The sequence below is a fragment of the Ranitomeya imitator genome, chromosome 2, assembly GCF_032444005.1.
Source record: "Ranitomeya imitator isolate aRanImi1 chromosome 2, aRanImi1.pri, whole genome shotgun sequence".
Classification (NCBI taxonomy): Eukaryota; Metazoa; Chordata; class Amphibia; order Anura; family Dendrobatidae; genus Ranitomeya; species Ranitomeya imitator.
In genome coordinates, this window is record NC_091283.1 from 752,460,390 (window position 1) to 752,480,292 (window position 19,903).

At 43.0% G+C, this 19,903-nt stretch overlaps 1 protein-coding gene across 3 annotated transcripts in view; it reads left to right on the forward strand.

The window, feature by feature from the left end:
• SEC31B (SEC31 homolog B, COPII coat complex component) overlaps positions 1 to 19,903 on the forward strand; it is a 144,249-nt gene that overhangs the window by 16,813 nt on the left and 107,533 nt on the right. For all 3 annotated transcript variants that reach the window (XM_069753298.1, XM_069753300.1, XM_069753299.1), the window contains exons 2-3: positions 11,236 to 11,317; positions 11,575 to 11,698. In XM_069753298.1, the coding sequence (XP_069609399.1) occupies positions 11,239 to 11,317; positions 11,575 to 11,698 (203 nt within the window). In that variant the 5' untranslated portion in view covers positions 11,236 to 11,238. The remainder of the gene's footprint in view (positions 1 to 11,235; positions 11,318 to 11,574; positions 11,699 to 19,903) is intronic.

Here is a 19,903-nt window from a genome sequence, read left to right on the forward strand (position 1 = left end):
TTCGGTAATAACACACTTTGACATCATCATGAAGAAGATTCTTCTGTTTCAGTCTAGATGCAAGATGTTAAGCTTTATCTTTTGACAATGAAAGGTCTCTGATGAGATCATTTAATTCATGTTGAGTAAAGCATTCTGGCTGCTCCATCAGGTACATACTCATCTTGACTTGAGCTCTCCATGTCACAGCCAGTAGCTTCAGCTCCATAGTCTTCATATTCTACTTCATTTTCAGCCAATCTAGACAACGGTGGTACATGAACTGGCAAGGTACCATCATGTGGAACTGGCCTAATCGCACATTCAAGTTCAGGGTAATTAATCTTATGTTTGTTCTTTGTAGAAAAGCCATTCAGTTTGACAAAACAAAAGTAGCAGTCTTCACTATGATTTTTGGGTTCTCCACAAATCATGGTAACAGCAAATGGCATAGCCACTTTCCTCATATTCAACCACATACAATACATTGAAAATGCAGAAATAACGTAATAACAAAAATACTTCTATCTCAGAAACTTTATTTGATAGTGCAAAACTAAGCATATTTTTGAAACAACACATCAAACTCCATAAAACAGACATATCAACTTTGCTGATGATTTTTTTGTGTTGACCAGTGTTATCGGACATACGGTTTTGCTTACGATAGTACAAAACTTGCTGATGACTTGGTGTCTGACCACTGGGGCCTTCAGTAATGTCAAGATCCAGAGCTCCATCTTCAATGGAACAGATGTGGTCATGATTGAGCTCTGCTCAATTCATTGTTTATGGGACTTCAAGAGAAAACCGAGTACAATGCTGGCTATCCCATAGACCAATGTTCCCCAACTCCGGTACTCAAGAGTCACCAACAGGTCATGTTTTCAGGATTTCCTTAGTATTGCCCAGTATTGAAAGGCAAGAATTCCATCACCTGTGCAATACTAAGGAAATCCTGAATACATGACCTGTTGGTGGCTCTTGAGGACCGAAGTTGGGGAGCACTGCCATAGACCATAAATTATTCGGAAGTTGAACGTGTTCACCTCTGCCTTCTTATCAACGATGGGGGTCCCAGAGGTTGCCTATACCCACCACTTTCCCCAGATATGAGTAAGTAATTCTTCATACTATGGATAGTAGATAACTTTAAATTTGTTGAAAACCATTTATACCCTTATACGAATATTGGAAAATTTGTGTTCTCATGCATGCTCCTTGTGACCTAATATGCATTGTGTGAGGCAGTGCACCTCCACCTTCAGTGACACATACAAGGTTTGACATATTTTCATATTGTAGAAGCAGGGAGGGAACGCTAGTGGTTAATGATGTGTATACACCCTCATCATTTAGTTTTGTGGGGGAGGGACAGATGCTGCTCTTTTGCCAATCATACAAAGTTTTGCTGTTCTGTAAGGGTACCGTCACACAGTGGCACTTTTGTCGCTACGACGGTACGATTCGTGACGTTCCAGCGATATCCATACGATATCGCTGTGTCTGACACGCATCAGCGATCAGGGTTCCTGCTGAGAATCGTACGTCGTAGCAGATCGTTTGGAACATTCTTTCGTCGCTGGATCTCCCGCTGTCATCGCTGGATCGGTGTGTGTGACACCGATCTAGCGATGCGTTCGCTTGTAACCAGGGTAAACATCGGGTTACTAAGAGCAGGGCCGCAATTAGTAACCCGATGTTTACCCTGGTTACCAGCGTAAATGTAAAAAAAAACAAACAATACATACTTACATTCCGGTGTCCGTCAGGTCCCTTGCCATCTGCTTCCCGCACTCACTGACTGCCGGCCGTAAAGTGAAAGCAGAGCACAGCGGTGACGTCACCGCTGTGCTGTGCTTTCACTTTACGGCCGGCAGTCAGTGAGTGCGGGAAGCAGACGGCAAGGGACAGACACCGGAATGTAAGTATGTAGTGTTTGTTTTTTTACGCTGGTAACCAGGGTAAACATCGGGTTACTAAGCGCGGTCCTGCGCTTAGTAACCCGATGTTTACCCTGGTTACCCGGGGACCTCGGCATCGTTGGTCGCTGGAGAGCTGTCTGTGTGACAGCTCTCCAGCGACCACACTACGACTTACCAACGATCACGGCCAGGTCGTATCGCTGGTCGTGATCGTTGGTAAATCGTATAGTGTGACGGTACCCTAACTCTAGAAGTAAATGGTAAGTGAACAATGGAAAAACTTGCTCATATAGTTTGTCTGTCTGCAGAATTGTCTGCATGTGCCTCAAATAGTCGTGTAGAAATACTCCAGAGAACACATGGAATAGTTTCCTGTTAATGTGTTTTGTTTTTGTCTGGGTTATTTGGCAATTCTGTCTGCTGAGAGGTAGTGTGCTTCAGCGTTTCTGATCTTCTATAGCAGAGGGGGGAGGCTCCTGCTGCAGCCAGTTCTCTACAGACAGCCACAGGTTTCTGAGAAGAAAAAATGTCAGATTTTTCCCTTCACCTATGACAGTACACCGCAGAGAAGGATCTGTCCACCAAGGACCAGAAACCTACTAAAATAAAAGGGTGGCACCTCTGCCCTGCATTAGTTGGTTTCCTGTCCTTGATGGCAACCTCGTGCTGAGATTTAGCTATGAAGATGGAAGAAAAGCTCATCCAGCCCTGTCCCGGCATCCGGAAAAGCAGGCGGCATGCCTAGAGCACCGACCTTCAGAGTCCTGGAAGCACTGTCCACGGTGAGCTCTGCTCTACAAGCAGAGACAGAGATGCTGATCATGTCTTGAACTGCCGCGCCGCCTTCCCCCTTCCTCTCTGTGAGATGCTGGAGGTGATTGTGCAGGAAGTGCTGGCAATCTCCGCTGACCGAGTGACGTCAGAGGAGATGTCAGCGCCCGTATGCGAATATCGCCGATCGGGGAGAGAGTGCGTCCTGGTTAGATCACGCAAAGGGGGCGTGGTCAGAATCTGGAGGGACCGGAGGAGAGGCAGACCAGGAAGGAGGCACTGTGGGTCCCACATAAATTGGGGACAGACCACAGATATAATAGCGCTCACGCTCCAACTCTCCTTTCTGATTTGCCATGGAAGATCAGCAGTGTAGACACAGCAAAGGGGGCAGCCGTTCAAGTGGCAGGAGGGACAGCCGTTTCAGTTAGAGAAGCAGAGTATCTCAGGACTCCTCCGTGTCCAGAGAGGATGCTTCGTGTATCCTACAACACCTTTCAAATCTGATACCCTTAATGTGACAGTGGTGAGTGATCTTAGTAAGGCTAGGTTCACATTGCGTTAACAGCAGCCCGTTCAACACATGCGTTAACGCAAGTGCTGACTTGTCATACCGCTAGCTAGCTAGCAGTGACAGACCTGGAAACGCTGCAGCCCGCGTCCCAGGGTCCGTCACTCAATAACGGCACATCACTAGTGCACGCTCATTGTGGGCGTGCGCTAGTGATGGATCCGCCATAGAGCTTAATGGTGGCGTTAACGGACTGCGTTACACCGCGTTATGCCGCGGTGTAACGTAGTCCGTCTAACGGACCGCTAAAACGCAGTGTGAACCTGGCCTTAAAGTCATCATTTTAATAGACCGACTTTGTTTGTGTTTAACCCCTTTACCCCCAAAGGTGGTTTGCATGTTAATGACCGGGCCAATTTTTACAATTCTGATCACTGTCCCTTTATGAGGTTATAACTCTGGAACGCTTCAACGGATCCCGGTGATTCTGACAATTTCTTGTGACATATTGTACTTCATGCTAGTGGTAAAATTTCTTTGATATTACCTGCGTTTATTTGTGAAAAAATGGAAATTTGGCGAAAATTTTGCAATTTTCCAACTTTGAATTTTTATGCAATTAAATCACAGAGATATGTCACACAAAATACTTAAAGGGAACCTGTCACCCCGTTTTTTCAGATTGAGCTATAAATACTGTTAAATAGGGCCTGCGCTGTGCGTTACTATAGTGTATGTAGTGTACCCTGATTCCCCATGTATGCTGAGAAATACATTACCAAAGTCGCCGTTTTTGCCTGTCAATCAGGCTGGTCTGGTCAGGTGGGCGTGTTCACAGCGCTCTTTTCTTCCCCAGCTTTCCGTTGGTGGCGTAGTGGTGTGCGCATGTCCAAGGTCCGAATTCCCTGCGCCCACGTGAAGACACAGCGCGCGATCTGCGCTGTAATCCCTTGCATCGGTGGGGGCGGCCATCTTCCTGGGGCCACGCGTGCGCAGATGGAGTGCTCTGCTGCACGGGGCTTCAGGAAAATGGCCGCGGGATGCCGCGCGTGCGCATTAGAGATCGCGGCGGCCATTTTCCCAAAGCCGAGATGCAAACTCGGCTTTTGGAAAATGGCTGCCGCTGTGAACACGCCCACCTGACCAGACCAGCCTGATTGACAGGCGAAAACGGCGACTTTGGTAATGTATTTCTCAGCATACATGGGGAATCAGGGTACACTACATACACTATAGTAACGCACAGCGCAGGCCCTATTTAACAGTATTTATAGCTCAATCTGAAAAAACGGGGTGACAGGTTCCCTTTAATAAGTAACATTTCCCACATGTCTACTTTACATCAGCACAATTTTGGAACCAACATTTTTTTTTTGTTAGGGAGTTATAAGGGGTAAAAGTTGACCAGCAATTTCTCATTTTTACAACACCATTTTTTTTAGGGACCACATCTCATTTGAAGTCATTTTTAGGGGTCTATATGATAGAAAATACCCAAGTTTGATACCATTCTAAAAACTGCACCCCTCAATATGCTTAAAATCACATTCAAGAAGTTTATTAACCCTTCAGGTGTTTCAAAGGAATTTTTGGAATGTTTAAATAAAAATGAACATTTAACTTTTTTTCACAAAAAACTTACTTCAGCTCCAATTTGTTTTATTTTACCAAGGGTAACAGGAGAAAATGGACCCAAAAAGTTGTACAATTTGTCCTGAGTACGCCGATACCCCATATGTGGGGGTAAACCACTGTTTGGGCGCATGGCAGAGCTCGGAAGCGAAGGAGCGCCATTTGACTTTTCAATGCAAAATTGACTGGAATTGAGATGGGACGCCATGTTGCGTTTGGAGAGCCCCTGATGTGCCTAAACATTGAAACCCCTGACAAGTGACACCATTTTGGAAAGTAGACCCCCTAAGGAACTTATCTAGATGTGTGGTGAGCACTTTGACCCATTAAGTGATTCACAGAAGTTTATAATGCAGAGCCGTAAAAATAAAAAAATATTTTTTCACAAAAATGATCTTTTCACCCCCAATTTTTTATTTTCCCAAGGGTAAGAGAAGAAATTGGACACCAAAAGTTGTTGTACAATCTGTCCTGAGTACGCCGATACCCCATATGTGGGGGTAAACCACTGTTTGGGCGCATGGGAGAGCTCGGAAGGCAAGGAGCACCGTTTGACTTTTCAATGCAAAATTGACAGGAATTGAGATGGGACGCCATGTTGCGTTTTGAGAGCCACTGATGTGCCTAAACATTGAAACCCCCCACAAGTGACACCATTTTGGAAAGTAGACCCCCTAAGGAACTTATCTAGATGTGTGGTGAGCACTTTGACCCATTAAAACAGTTGAAATTGGACCCTAAAAGTTGTTGTCCAATTTGTCCTGAGTACGCTGATATCTGATATGTGGGGGGGAACCACCGCTTGAGCGCATGGCAGAGCTCGGAAGGGAAGGAGCATCATTTGGAATGCAGACTTAAATGGATTGGTCTGCAGGCATCACATTGCGTTTGCAGAGCCCCTAATGTACCTAAACAGTAGAAACCCCCCACAAGTGACCCCATATTGGAAACTAGACCCCCCAAGCAACTTATCTAGATGTGTTGTGAGAACTTTGAACCCCCAAGTGTTTCACTACAATTTATAACGCAGAGCCATGAAAATAAAAAATCTTTTTTTCCCACAAAAATTATTTTTTAGCCCCCAGTTTTGTATTTTCCCAAGGGTAACAGGAGAAATTGGACCCCAAAAGTTGTTGTCCAATTTTTCCTGAGTATGCTGATACCACATATGTTGGGGTAAACCCCTGTTTGGGCACACGGGAGCGCTCGGAAGGGAAGGAGCACTGTTTTACTTTTTCAACGCAAAATTGTATGGAATTGAGATCGGACGACATGTCGCGTTTGGAGAGCCCCTGATGTGCCTAAACAGTGGAAACCCCCCAATTATAACTGAAACCCTAATCCAAACACACCCCTAACCCTAATCCCAACGGTAACCCTAACCACACCTCTAACCCTGACACACCCCTAACCTTATTCCCAACCCTATTCCCAACCGTAAATGTAGCCCCAACCCTAACTTTAGCCCCAACCCTAACTGTAGCCTTAACCCTAGCCCTAACCCTAATGGGAAAATGGAAATAAATTTTTTTTTGATTTTTCCCTAACTAAGGGGGTGATGAAAGGGGGCTTGATTTACTATTTATAGCAGGTTTTTTAGCGGATTTTTATGATTGGCAGCCGTCACACACTGAAAGACGCTTTTTATTGCAAAAAATTTTTTTTGCGTTACCACATTTTGAGAGCTATAATTATTCCATATTTGGGTCCACAGAGTCATGTGAGGTCTTGTTTTTTGCGGGACAAGTTGATGTTTTTATTGGTAACATTTTCGGGCATGTGGTATTTTTTGATCGCTTTTTATTCCGATTTTTGTGAGGCAGAATGACCAAAAACCAGCTATTCATGAATTTTTGTTGGGGGGAAGCGTTTATACCGTTCCGCGTTTGGTAAAATTGATAAAGCAGTTTTATTCTTTGGGTCAGTACGATTACAGCGATACCTCATTTATACATGTTTTTATGTTTTGGCGCTTTTATACGATAAAAACTATTTTATAGAAAAAAATAATTATTTTTGCATCGCTTTATTCTGAGGACTATAACTTTTTATTTTTTCGCTGATGATGCTGTATAGTGGCTTGTTTTTTGCGGGACAAGATGATGTTTTCAGCGGTACCATGGTTATTTATATCAGTCTTTTTGATCGCGTGTTATTCCACTTTTTGTTTGGCGGTATGAGAATAAAGCGTTTTTTGCCTCGTTTTTTTTTTTTACGGTGTTCACTGAAGGGGTTAACTAGTGATATAGTTTTATTGGAGGGGTCGTTACGGACGTGGCGATACTAAATGTGTACTTTTATTGTTTTTTTATTTAGATAAAGAAATGTATTTATAGGAAGAATATTTATTTATTTTTATTTTTTGGAATTTTTTTAAATTTTTTTTTACACATGTGAATATTTTTTTTTTTTTACACTATAACATTCATGGTGACACTCCCCCACCCCCACCCCACCCCACCCCCCAGAAGGTCATCGGAAGAACAGCTAACCCTAGAGGCAGAGTTCTTGTGCTTAATAGGGAAACAGGTGTGTGCCATTTGGAAGAAAAAGGGGGGGTTTATTCTCCCCTCTTTTTGATTAAAAAAAAAATAAAAAATAAAACAGGCTGTTCATTCAGGACCATAATCAATCTGAAGAACCTAAACTGGTGCAAAAAAAAAAATCAGACATTTTAAGATGGAATCTGTAAGCAAGGCCATAAAACTTCTGTTTCACAATTGTTTCATGGTGGTCGTTGACTTAAAAGATGCTCATTATCACATCCCGGTTCATCTAGACCAGAAGATCTTGGTTAGATGGTGAACACCCACAAATCGAGGCTAAATCCAGTAAGAGTACAGTCATTCCTGGGCCTCATTCTAAATTCCGAACTTCCGACTTGTCTCTTGCCCGAGAACAAGATGGACAAGGTAGTAGATCTTGCCTCTGCAGTGGTAGAAGTACCAAAAATAACCCTGGGGAAAGCAATGTCCCTGTTAGGAACTCAAACATCTTGCATTCCAGCAGTAAGGTGGGCCCAATTCCACAGAGGCAGCTTCAGTGGGAAATTCTGTCTTTGCAGAGGTTGCTAAAAGGACATTTTAGAAGGGACAGTGGATCTTTCTTTAGAAACCAGAAACTCCCACTTGTCGTAGACAGACAGGGCAAACCTAACATCAGAGGTCCAGTGGATAAAGCTGGTGAGCAACTTGATCACAACTGATATAAGCAATTCAGGTTGGGGGGCACACCTGACAGATCTCACAATTCAGGATTCTTTGTAACTCATCAAGAGGGCTCAATCGTCAAACCTGAGCTGTGTGTGGTAGAAAGCGCGCAAAAGGGCTTTCTTCCTTCCTTCGTTGCTGAGTCCGTGTCATGTCAGATAATCGGGTTAGTGTAGCGTATATCATCCACCAAGGGGGGTCCAAGGTCCCACTCTGTAATTAAAGCAGGGGCAAAGCAACATCACTCCCTAACACTGCACATAAAGGTGACGAAGAACACTAAGGCAGACATCCCAAGCTGCAGCAGACTGAAACAAGGAGCATGGGCCCTGTACTCCCAGGTGTTTCAGCGGTTAGTTTACTCATGGGGTTTGCGAGAAATAGACTTGTTTGCCTACAAATGGAGGGGGAAGACCTTTATGCAGTGGATGCTTTTCAGATCCCCTGGAACTTCAAGATGGCATATGCCTTCCCTCCAATAGCATTAATTTTGGCAGTTGTGAGGAAGATCAGGGATGATCAAGCGAGGGTGATTCTGATTGCTCCATTCTGGCCGAATAGACCATGGTTTTCCCAATTAAGGGTAATTTCGGTGTCTTATCCATGGATCCTGCCAAAGATCCTGTAACTTCTCACTCAGGGTTCGGTATGCCACTCTCAAGTAAAGGGCTTCCATCTAGCAGCATGGAATTTGAGAGGGCAATACTGAGTCGTAGGGGTTTTTCTCCAGGGTTATTCTCCACCTTGATAAAAAGTAGAAAACCTTTAACAATAAAAATTTACAGGGGTTTGAGCAAGGGTTGGCCACTAGTACCTTCAAAGATCAGGTCTCCGCCTTGGGTGCACTATATACTTATAACCTCGCTGTTAAGTGGATTTCAAGGTTTATAAAATCCTGTGATAGATCCAGGCCAGTCCCCGTCCCCCTGGGATCTAAACCTAGTACTGGAGGCATTAATCAAAGATCCTTTCAAGCCTTTAAAGGAATTGTCGGTTAAATATCTTACCCTCAAAACTATTATACTGATAGCACTGAACTCGGCCCGCAGGGTGAGTGATATCTAGGCCCTTTCAATGAACCCTCCGTATACACAAGTATATGAGGATATGGTTATATTAAGACCTGATCCAGCCTACCTTCCCAAGGTAGACTTAAAATTTCATAGGCTAGAGGTTGTCCAGCCCTCCTTCTGTAGTAACCCCAGGAATTCAGGTGAGGAGAAATTTTTCAGTCTAGATGTTAGAAGAACACTGTTAGAGTACATGTCTATAACTAGTTAGTGGAGGAAAACCCAGTCCTTGTAGCCTTTCAGGGTAGCAGAAAGATGGACGGGGTATACAAAGTACTACTGCAAGGTGGGTGAGGGAAGATATTCGTATAGCCCACTCTGCTAGCGGTGATCCGGTTCCTGAGGGCATCATGGCTTACTCCACCAGATCCATGGTGACCTACTGGGTAGAGAAAGTGAAGGTATCAATAGATCAGATGGGTGCTGCAAGCGGTGGTCCATCTCTAAGGTGTTTCGTTTCTCTATAAATTGCTCAAGTGTGCTGTCATTGGTGAAGGTAAAACACTAATGTTACTTACTGGTAGCCGGTTGCTTCAGAACCCATGCAGCACCCATATATCCCCCCCCCCTCACCAAATGGGTGTGCGCTATAGATTGGGTGTTTCATGTGGCGTTGGTAATATATATATTGTTGGAGTACCTGATGTTTGGAGAGGTACCACCCTTTTATTTCAGTAGGTTTCCTGTCCTTGATGGGCGGACCCCTCTCTCAGGTGTGCTGTCATGGGTCCTGGAAAAACCGGCCAGCGGTAAGTGGCCTTGGTGTAGTTCTGCAATAGTTTATTTTATAGTATCAGCTTTTAATGATTGTAAGGTGTGTGTGTGTGTGTGTGTTTGGGGTTTAGTGTTATACAAAATATGTTTACGTTTTTTTTTCTGTTATTTGGTGTTCAGTAAATTGATATCATTTTGGTAGAAGACTGATGGATAAAGAAAAATAAGTTTTCTATAGTTCTATAGCGTTCTAATCTACTCTCCAGTTAGCCTGCCTACTGATACGACCATCCCTGGACTGTACTGTATTACATATTCAGTGGAGTTGGAAATGATCGGGCACATAAACATGAAAGGCTGCTCAGCACGGCCATCAATTTTGTTCACTGATTGCTTATGTCCATGTGGCTAGGAAGATGCGTGTGTGAACGCATACGCATATAGAAATTGCTAATTTGCAGATAATCAAAAAGTTATTTGGTCTTCCCTTAGAGAAGGATGGGGTCATGCTGAAATACAATACCTCATTCTTTTGTATCCCTAGGAAATAAGCTGTATGGCATTGGCTTGCCCTGCTTCTCCCATTGAAAAAGCCTACATTTTTGGCAGTACACTATATGCCTGTGTATGGGGGAATCGCTGTCAGGCAAAAAAGCTGACTCCTAACTAAGCTGTTTAGATGCTAAGGAATGCATATCTATCCTTTACATGGTACATCAGAAGATTGTGATCATTCCCTGCCTCACAAGGCATCTTCTGCTAGCTGCCATCTTGTCATCTTGCTGCCCTGATGTGCCTTCTAACATGTCCTACAGATATGTTGGAAGCCTAGTACCTTACTGATACCAGAAGGGAATTCAGACACTGGAAATTGAAGAGTCACCAGTTTCCTTTTCTTTTATTCCCGCTGCTCCACTGAATATTCCGTCTTTAATTTTTCTTTCAAATCCGCCATATGGTTCCAGGGATAAGGACTTATCTATTAAGTTCTAATTTTTATGTTCTTTACCTTGGGGGTGTGGCTCACAGGGTAATAATGCAAAGCAGTCTAACAATACAACCACCCAATCCTGTGAGCCACGCCCCTTTGGTCAAGCTTAGAAGAATTAGCCCTAAATAAAAAGTACCATATCTATTGGAACCATATTTCACATTTGGGGGGGAAACTGATTACTCAATAGAGCAGTGGGAATAAACTTAGATCAAAGCTGGCCAGAATTAGGTCTTTCGCCAGGTTCTCTTTAAGCCCTTCTTTTACAGAGGTGTGTAGATATATTTGGTTCTGACAGTCGGTAATAAGTGGCCAGTGAGGTCCATTTACAGCTCTGTGATTGTGGGTCGCAGTGATTGTTCCCCTGATGATGAGGCCGAGGGGCCAGATCAGTTCGGCATAATAGTTTTACATTTCTCTCTTGTTCCTACAGAAAATGAAGTTGAAAGAAATCGAACGATCTGCTGTCCAATCCTGGAGTCCGGCCAAACATTACCCCATCTACCTAGCTACAGGTGCATGGCATAATGGTTCTATCTAGAATTTGTCTGTTGAAACAAATTTTCTTTAGCTAATTTGATGATAAATGTTTGGAAATGTAGGAATATTCTATCTGAAAAGATTTAGATTTTGTGATGTCTATGTTTTTGTTTCTCCTGACAATATGTATTGGTAGCATGCATGCGAGAGCATAGAGCAGCCATAGATTTGTATCTTGCAAGCGCCATAGTTTCGCTCTGAGATGTGTAGACTTGTCAATTATTTCTCTCAGGTACATCCGCACAACAGCTCGATGCCTCCTTTAACACTAGTGCAGCCCTTGAGATATTTGAGGTGGACTTTGGAGACCCTCACCCTGAAATGAAAAGAAAAGGCATCTTCTCAGCAGCCAACAGGTATAATAACTCTGTCTCCTTTCATGAACTCATATCCTTCATATGTTGTCATCAGCTGTGAATGATGTGAGAAATAAGACATATAGGTATCCTTGTTTGTGTGCATGCAGATGGTTAGTGGTGGCGCCATTTTCTATAGTGGAACAGTTCTCTTAATAGTAAGGAAAACTCATGTTGTAACGTTTATATACAGTGCCTTGCGAAAGTATTCGGCCCCCTGCAACTTTTCAACCTTTTCCCACATACCATGCTCAAACATAAAGGTACCAAATGTAAATTTTTGGTGAAGAATCAACAACAAGAGGAACACAATTGTGAAGTTGAACAAAATTTATTGGTTATTTAAAATTTTTGTGGAAATTCAAAAACTGAAAAGTGGGGCGTGCAATATTATTCGGCCCCTTTAACTTAATACTTTGTTGTGCCACCTTTTGATGCGATTACAGCTGCAAGTTGCTTGGGATATGTCTCTATCAGTTTTGTACATCGAGAGACTGAAATTCTTGCCCATTCTTCCTTGGCAAACAGCTCGAGCCCAGTGAGGTTTGATGGAGATCGTTTGTGAACAGCAGTTTTCAGCTCTTTCCACAGATTCTCGATTGGATTGAGGGCTGGACTTTGACTTGGCCATTCTAACACCTGGATACGTTTATTTGTGAACCATTCCATTGTAGATTTTACTTTATGTTTGGGATCATTGTCTTGTTGGACGACAAATCTCCGTCCCAGTCTCAGGTATTTTCCAGACTGAGGCTATGTGCACACGTTCAGGATTTCTTGCAGAAATTTCCTGAGCAAAACCGGACATTTTCTGCAAGAAATCCGCATGCGTTTTTTGAACGTTTTTGACAAGTTTTTTGTGCGTTTTTGATGGGTTTTTTTCCGGAGCTTCCCAATGCATTAAATAGCGGGAAAAATGCGAAAAATCAGCAAAATTAGTGACCATGCTGCGTTTTTCTACCATGACGCGTTTTTGCAGAATGCATTCTAAATGATGGGTTGCATAATGTATGCATTTCTTATGCGTTTTTATAGCGAAAAAATTCGAAAAATCCACAGCGTGTGCACACAGCCTGAAACAGGTTTTCTTCAAGAATAGTTCTGTATTTGGCTCCATCCATCTTACCATCAATTTTAACCATCTTCCCTGTCCCTGCTGAAAAAAAGCAGGCCCAAACCATGATGCTGCCACCACCATGTTTGACAGTGGGGATGGTGTGTTCAGGGTGATGAGCTGTTACCTTTACGCCAAACATATCGTTTGGCATTGTTGCCAAAAAGTTTGATTTTGTTTTAATCTGACCAGAGCACCTTCTTTTACATGTTTGGTGTGTCTCCCAGGTGGCTTGTTGCAAACTTTAAACGACACTTTTTAAGAATATCTTTGAGAAATGGCTTTCTTCTTGCCACTCTTCCATAAAGGCCAGATTTGTGCAGTGTACGACTGATTGTTGTGCTATGGAAAGACTGTCCCACCTCAGCTGTAGATCTCTGCAGTTCATCCAGAGTGATCATGGGCCTCTTGGCAGCATCTCTGATCAGTCTTCTTGTTTGAGATGAAAGTTTAGAGGGACGGCTGGGTCTTGGTAGATTTGCAGTGGTATGAGACTCCTTCCATTTCAATATGATCGCTTGCACAGTGCTCCTTGGGATGTTTAAAGTTTTGGAAATCATTTTGTATCCAAATCCGGCTTTAAACTTCTCCACAACAGTATCACGGACCTGCCTGTTGTGTTCCTTGGTCTTCATGATGCTCTCTGTGTTTCAAGCAGAACCCTAAGGGTACGTGTCCACGTTCAGGATGGCCGGCGGTTTGGACGGAGCTGCAAAATCGCTCCGCTTCCTTCTGGGGACACAATGATGCCGGATGTGTTCATTGCACACATCCGGAATCATCGCACCCCACACATACGGCCCTGTGATTTACCTTGCGGCGGTGCAGCGTCGCTGCAAGGTAAACGGACATGCTGCAATCTAAAAAGACGCGCCGCATGTCCAGAATTACAGGGCCGCCGGATGCGTGTTACCACGCATAGTGGAGACGGGATTTCATTACATCCCCTCCACTATGCTCTAACATCTGGACGCTGCGTGTTTGACGCTGCATGTTTGACTCTGCGTCTCTATGTAGCGTCAAACACGCAGCTTTTCCTGAACGTGGAAACATATCCTGAGACTATCACAGAGCAGATGCATTTATACGGAGACTTGATTACACACAGGTGGCTTATAGTTATCATCATTAGGCATTTAGGACAACATTGGATCATTCAGAGATCCACAATGAACTTCTGGAGTAAGTTTGCTGCACTGAAAGTAAAGGGGCCGAATAATATTGCATGCCCCACTTTTCAGTTTTTGAATTTCCACAAAAATTTTAAATAACAAATAAATTTCGTTCAACATCACAATTGTGTTCCGCTTGTTGTTGATTCTTCACCAAAAATTTATATTTGGTATCTTTGTTTGAGCATGATATGTGGGAAAAGGTTGAAAAGTTCCAGGGGCCGAATACTTTCGCAAGGCACTGTACACGTTTGTAACGTGACTGGGCCATATTTGTAATTCACTCTTGTACTTCAAAATTCTGCAGTCAGTAGTGTAACTGCCTCTAACGGGAATCTCTCAGCAGGATTTCATACCCCCTCAGCCATTTGTATGTGCATTTAGTTCCATTAGCATATTTATGTGCATTTTACTATGTTAGCTCCAGCAATACCTTTACATGGCCATTTAATTCCTCTGTTACTGAGAAATATGCATTTCAATTGATATGCAAATGGTGCTGAAGATCTAATTGTAGAACTGGAGCCTCTGTCACTTCAGCTCTATTCCCTGCCCAGCATAGCCTCCTCCTTCTTTACTTATGACTCCTGTGCATGAAGTCACACAGCATAGTGACTGTCCGTCAGGTAAAGGTTTTGTTGCACTTGTCTTTGAAAGACAAACATACTCGTATTCATCATTTGGGATGTGAAATCCTGCTGCCAGATTCCCTTTTAAAGGGAAGGTACAGTGTTTGTAGATCATTAATAAATTAATGTAATGTAGCATAACATGCTGTTATAACCAAGTTTTGAATGCATTTGAAACATATTTCGTGTGTTATACAGTTAGGTCCATATATATTTGGACAGAGACAACATTTCTCTAATTTTGGTTATAGACATTACCACAATGAATTTTAAACAAAACAATTCAGATGTAGTTGAAGTTCAGACTTTCAGCTTTCATTTGAGGGTATCCACATTAAAATTGGATGAAGGGTTTAGGAGTTTCAGCTCCTTAACATGTGCCACCCTGTTTTTAAAGTGACCAAAAGTAATTGGACAATTGACTCCAAGGCTATTTCATGGACAGGTGTGAGGAATCCCTTCGTTATGTCATTCTCAATTAAGCAGATAAAAGGCCTGAAGTTGATTTGAGGTATGGTGCTTACATTTGGAAGGATTTGCTGTGAAGTAAACATGCTGTCAAAGGAGCTCTCCATGCAGGTGAAACAAGCCATCCTTAAGCTGCGAAAACAGAAAAAACTCATCTGAGAAATTGCTACAATATTATGAGTGCTAAAAGTTACAGCTACTTTCACACTTCAGTTGTGTGGCGTCAGTTAGGTCCGACATCGTGGCGGATCGACGGATCCATCAAATTTGGTGCAAAAACGGTTCTAACGGATCCGTTTTTTTGACGGATCAGCTGCCCTGATCCGTTAAAAAAACGGATCCGTTAGAACCGTTGCGACCGTTTTTACATCCGTTGTAACCGTTTTTTCACGGATCCGTTTTTTAAAAGGGGAGGATTTCAATGTGATTGGCTACTGGAAACTACTGGAAAACTATATATAGCGTGTATTTACACCACATCTTTGAAAGGTTGTAGAGAAAGTGGCAGAAATGGAAGGAGTCCTGGCGAACATTGCAAAGATCTATGCGGATTTTACTTTTGAGGCAAATCAGTTGGCAGTCAGCGTTCGAGAGAGGGAGGAAGAAAGACTGCGCATCCTACGGCAGCGGCGGAAGAGAAGGCTGTGGATCTATCCCATCACAGCACAATGTATGACCCGTGGTGTTTATTCCACGCTTTACATGGAACTAAGGGAAAACCCTCTGAAGTTCTTCAATTATGTGAGGATGAGAGCTGAAAATTTCGAATTTTTATTGGGCTATGTGGAAGACTGTATACGGAGACGAGACACCCAGATGCGATTCTCAATATCACCAGCAGAGCGTCTCATGGTGACTATTCGGTAAGTAAATTTTTTTTAAATGATTCTCATTCATCAGACTTATAACTGTAATGTTGTTTTTTGAATTTTTTTATTAATTATTGTCTTTTCGTTTTGTTAACAGATTCCTTGCAACTGGAGAGTCGTTCTCATCCCTCCATTTTCAATTTCGGCTTGGGATATCCACCATCTCGGGGATCATCAGAGATATCTGCCGGGCATTGTGGGAGTGCATACAAGCGGAATACATCCCAGAGCCATCACAGGAGAGGTGGCTGGAGATTGCTCAAAATTTTCATCAAATTTGCCAGTTTCCAAATTGTGTTGGAGCAGTTGATGGAAAGCACATCAGGATCGTCAAACCTTCAGGCTCTGGATCACAGTTTTATAACTATAAGAAGTACTTCTCTATTGTGTTGATGGCCATAGCCGATGCACAATGCAAGTTCATCGCTGTTGATATCGGTGCGTATGGACGCGCAAATGATTCACAAATCTTTAAAAATTCACCAATGGGGCGCCGTTTATATGGAGAGACATTTGATTTTCCGCCCCCTAGACCTCTCCCTGGAACCACTGGTCCACTATTACCATTTGTTTGCGTTGGAGATGATGCGTTCCAGCTTTCCCCACATTTGCTGAAACCCTTTGGAAGTAGTGGACTGACCCAGAGGAAAAAAATTTACAATTACCGCTTAACCAGAGCACGAAGAGTAGTGGAATGTGCTTTTGGCATCTTAACTGCCAAATGGAGAGTCCTGCTAACTGCAATTAAACTGCAGACTGAAACTGTCGATGATGTGGTCAAAACGTGCGTTGTCCTGCACAATTTTGTTTTATCAAAAGAACAAGTTTCCCTGGAGGATAATGTGTCAGAAAGCACCTTACGGGATTACCAAAACCCCACTTTTCGCAGTCCAGGAGCAGTCTCCAGAATGCGGGACAGTTTTGCAGACTACTTCATGTCTCCTGCAGGATCAGTTGACTGGCAGTATGAAATGGTGTAAAAAAATTTTTCTTATTACACTTGTAAAAATACCATTTTTTGTTTGCTTACAAAATCTTTGTACTTTAATGCAGCATTGTATGTTTTGCAACGGTACCCTTTAAACACTGTTTATTGTTATTATTGCCATAACCTTGGTGACTTAAAAACTTTTTTTTTTAAAAAAGAGAAAGACAATAAAATTGTTTTTAAACCAAAAAAGTGTTTGTTTATTTATTTACAGATTCTCATAGTTTGGGGTGGAGATAGTAGCGGAGGGGCTGACAGGGCGGACCACGTCGAGTGGGGGACAGGACATCACGGGGAGGAACAGAAGTGGAATGGGTGGTGAAAACATGAGGTTGTGTAGAGAGTTGAGGTGCAGATGTGGTGTGTGGGAGGTATGAAGGTGTTGGTGGGATCGGGAACGGAGAAGTTAAAGGGGAAGAATGGAAAGGGGACGGTAAAAACTGTGAAAGACTAAGGGGGGAAGGAACAAATGACGAAGGAGTAGAATGGACGGGAGGAGGACGGACAGGAGGAGGACGGACGGGAGGATAGACGGTGGATTGAGAGGGGAAAGGTGTTGACACATGAAGGGTAGGTGGAGGGGCATGGGACATCGCCTGCGCTAGAGCAGTGTGGCAGCCTTGCATCACATGCATCTGCAGGTCAGGAGTTAGATTTTCCATGTGCCTGAGGACCGACTGAAAAAACAGTGCCTTGGTGACTGGTTTGCATCTGATTGCATCCTATCAAGACGACTGCTGAGTTCAAGTATGCTTTTGTTAAGCATATTGTACCCAGCAGACGTTTGCTCACTCAAAAGCTTGATGGCACTGTGAAAGGATGCATTCAGCTGCAAAAAGTCAGGCGCATAGCTCCTTTCCTGACCTCTCTGGCGCTGCCGTCCTGACCACAAAGTTGGTCTAGATGTTGCGGCAGTGGCAGAGGGGTGGGGTAAAGGGAACTCTAACTCATCACCTGCAGCTTCAAGTGACGAAGTCCGCCCTGCTGCTCCAGCGCTGGTGGATGAGGCTGAGGGATCAAACAAAAGGGAAGGTGCAGAAACAGAGGGGTTGACGTGGTCCCCGGTGGCGAACTCTTGAGGGATCGCTCCAGAGGGGTGCAACTCTGATGCAGGCTCCCGAGTGCTGCAGAAAGTGCTGTTAAAGAAGAAGAAAAAAAAATTAGTATCTTGATATTACAATTGCCCTTGCTGCAAAAAAAAATTGAAGGTTACACATTTTTACAGTTTGACTGAAAATATGTGGTGTTGAATATTTACCTTCTGCTCAGCAGCATCGACCGGAGGAACGACAGGGCTCTGGCATGTTTGTATCTGCTCCTGCGTCCTCTAGATCCACTCGGGGCCTGCATCTCCTTATTAAACTCCCTCTTGAAGCGATCCCTGAGTGACCGCCACCGCACGATAATCCTGTTACCTGGAAAGAGATAGCAAAAATTGGTTAATATACACCACATTAAATCATGCTAACATAAGGTTATGAAGTGTGAATACTTACGCGCTAGATCCTGGGCCCCAGCATCGAGTTCCTCCCAGTTATCCATAACAGCACTGCACACTTCCTCCCATAGCCGTCGGGTGATTAACTGGTCAGCATGGCGGCGGTCCGACATGTTCCACAGCGGCTCCCTACTTTGTACTGCTTCGATGAGGGTGTTCACATCGATGCCCTCCTCTTCATCATCTTGTTCGGGAGCACGCTGTGAAGCCTAACAAAAAGATAAGAATAAAAAGGGAAAGATTACAACACATGAATTTTACATTTTACTAAACACCAAAACAAAAAGGAACTTACTCTTCGGCGACCGCCGCGATTATCATTCCGACGACAATGGGAGGTGCTTTGAGGAACTCTACGTCGAGCCCTGGATTGTGAAGACTAATAAAAAAATAAATAAATAAAATTAATAATGTTCTTTGATCGAGGCATATGTATTGTGTGTGCTGTGCTGAATGTTTGTGTTGGGTGTAGTGCATTGTATGTGAGGATCGGTCTGTTCAAAACTTACACTATGCGCTCCCGCTCCTTGTCTTTCTCCACCCTGTCCGTCTCCTTCTGTTAGCCCCTCTGCTTCATATTCCTGTGAATACAGAACACATAAAGGGTTAAAAAACAATTACCATAGTTGTACCCCTAAAAAAAATTTTTAGAAGGAAAAAAAAGACACCTCAGTTTGCTGCTGATGTGCTGGGGGGCTCTCAGAAGAAGACATTATGGTCTTGCGTAAATCTTGGGTTGGTCAGTCCTTGCGTCCCTCTTGGTCCCTAGGATCTGTAAGTATACAGAGAGTTCTAAGCTACTATACAAAAGGATAGATGCAGCTGTAGGGACTTTACACTTACATCTTTTTAAAAAACTTTTAGATTTCCTCCAACACAAAATGAAAAAAAATTTTTTAACCGTCATACTTTATATGGTAGATATGCTTGATGCACAAGCTGCCAAACCCTCTAGCCCCTGTTTCCCCACCAAAAAACCCCCCCAAAAAACCCTTTAAAGCAACACCAAAACTTAAATTGATATGCGCAATGCGCATGTTGGTAAAACCCACCTAAACAGAGTTTCACCTTATAAAAAATGTTCCTCATTCGAAATTAAAATACCAATTCCCAAAATTGTTAATTATGATTACCCTACAGTTTGTATTTTCTAAAACCAGATAACATATTCTATAGCAAAGATTTGCATTACACATTTATATATATAACATTTACTGCATGTTTACCCAATATTACATTTATCTTGAAATGAGACTACTGACAGTTTTGTGAAATTTTTAGTACTATATTTTTTAAAATTTAATTTTTTTATGGTACAGTAGGAGCTACACTGCTCTTTATTTGAAATACAAGTACATTATGGAGAACAACAAAAATGCAGAACACATCACACATCATTTATACACACACACAAAACACATTTTACACCTCAGCTATTAAAAATAACAGCATAGTATGAAAAACATA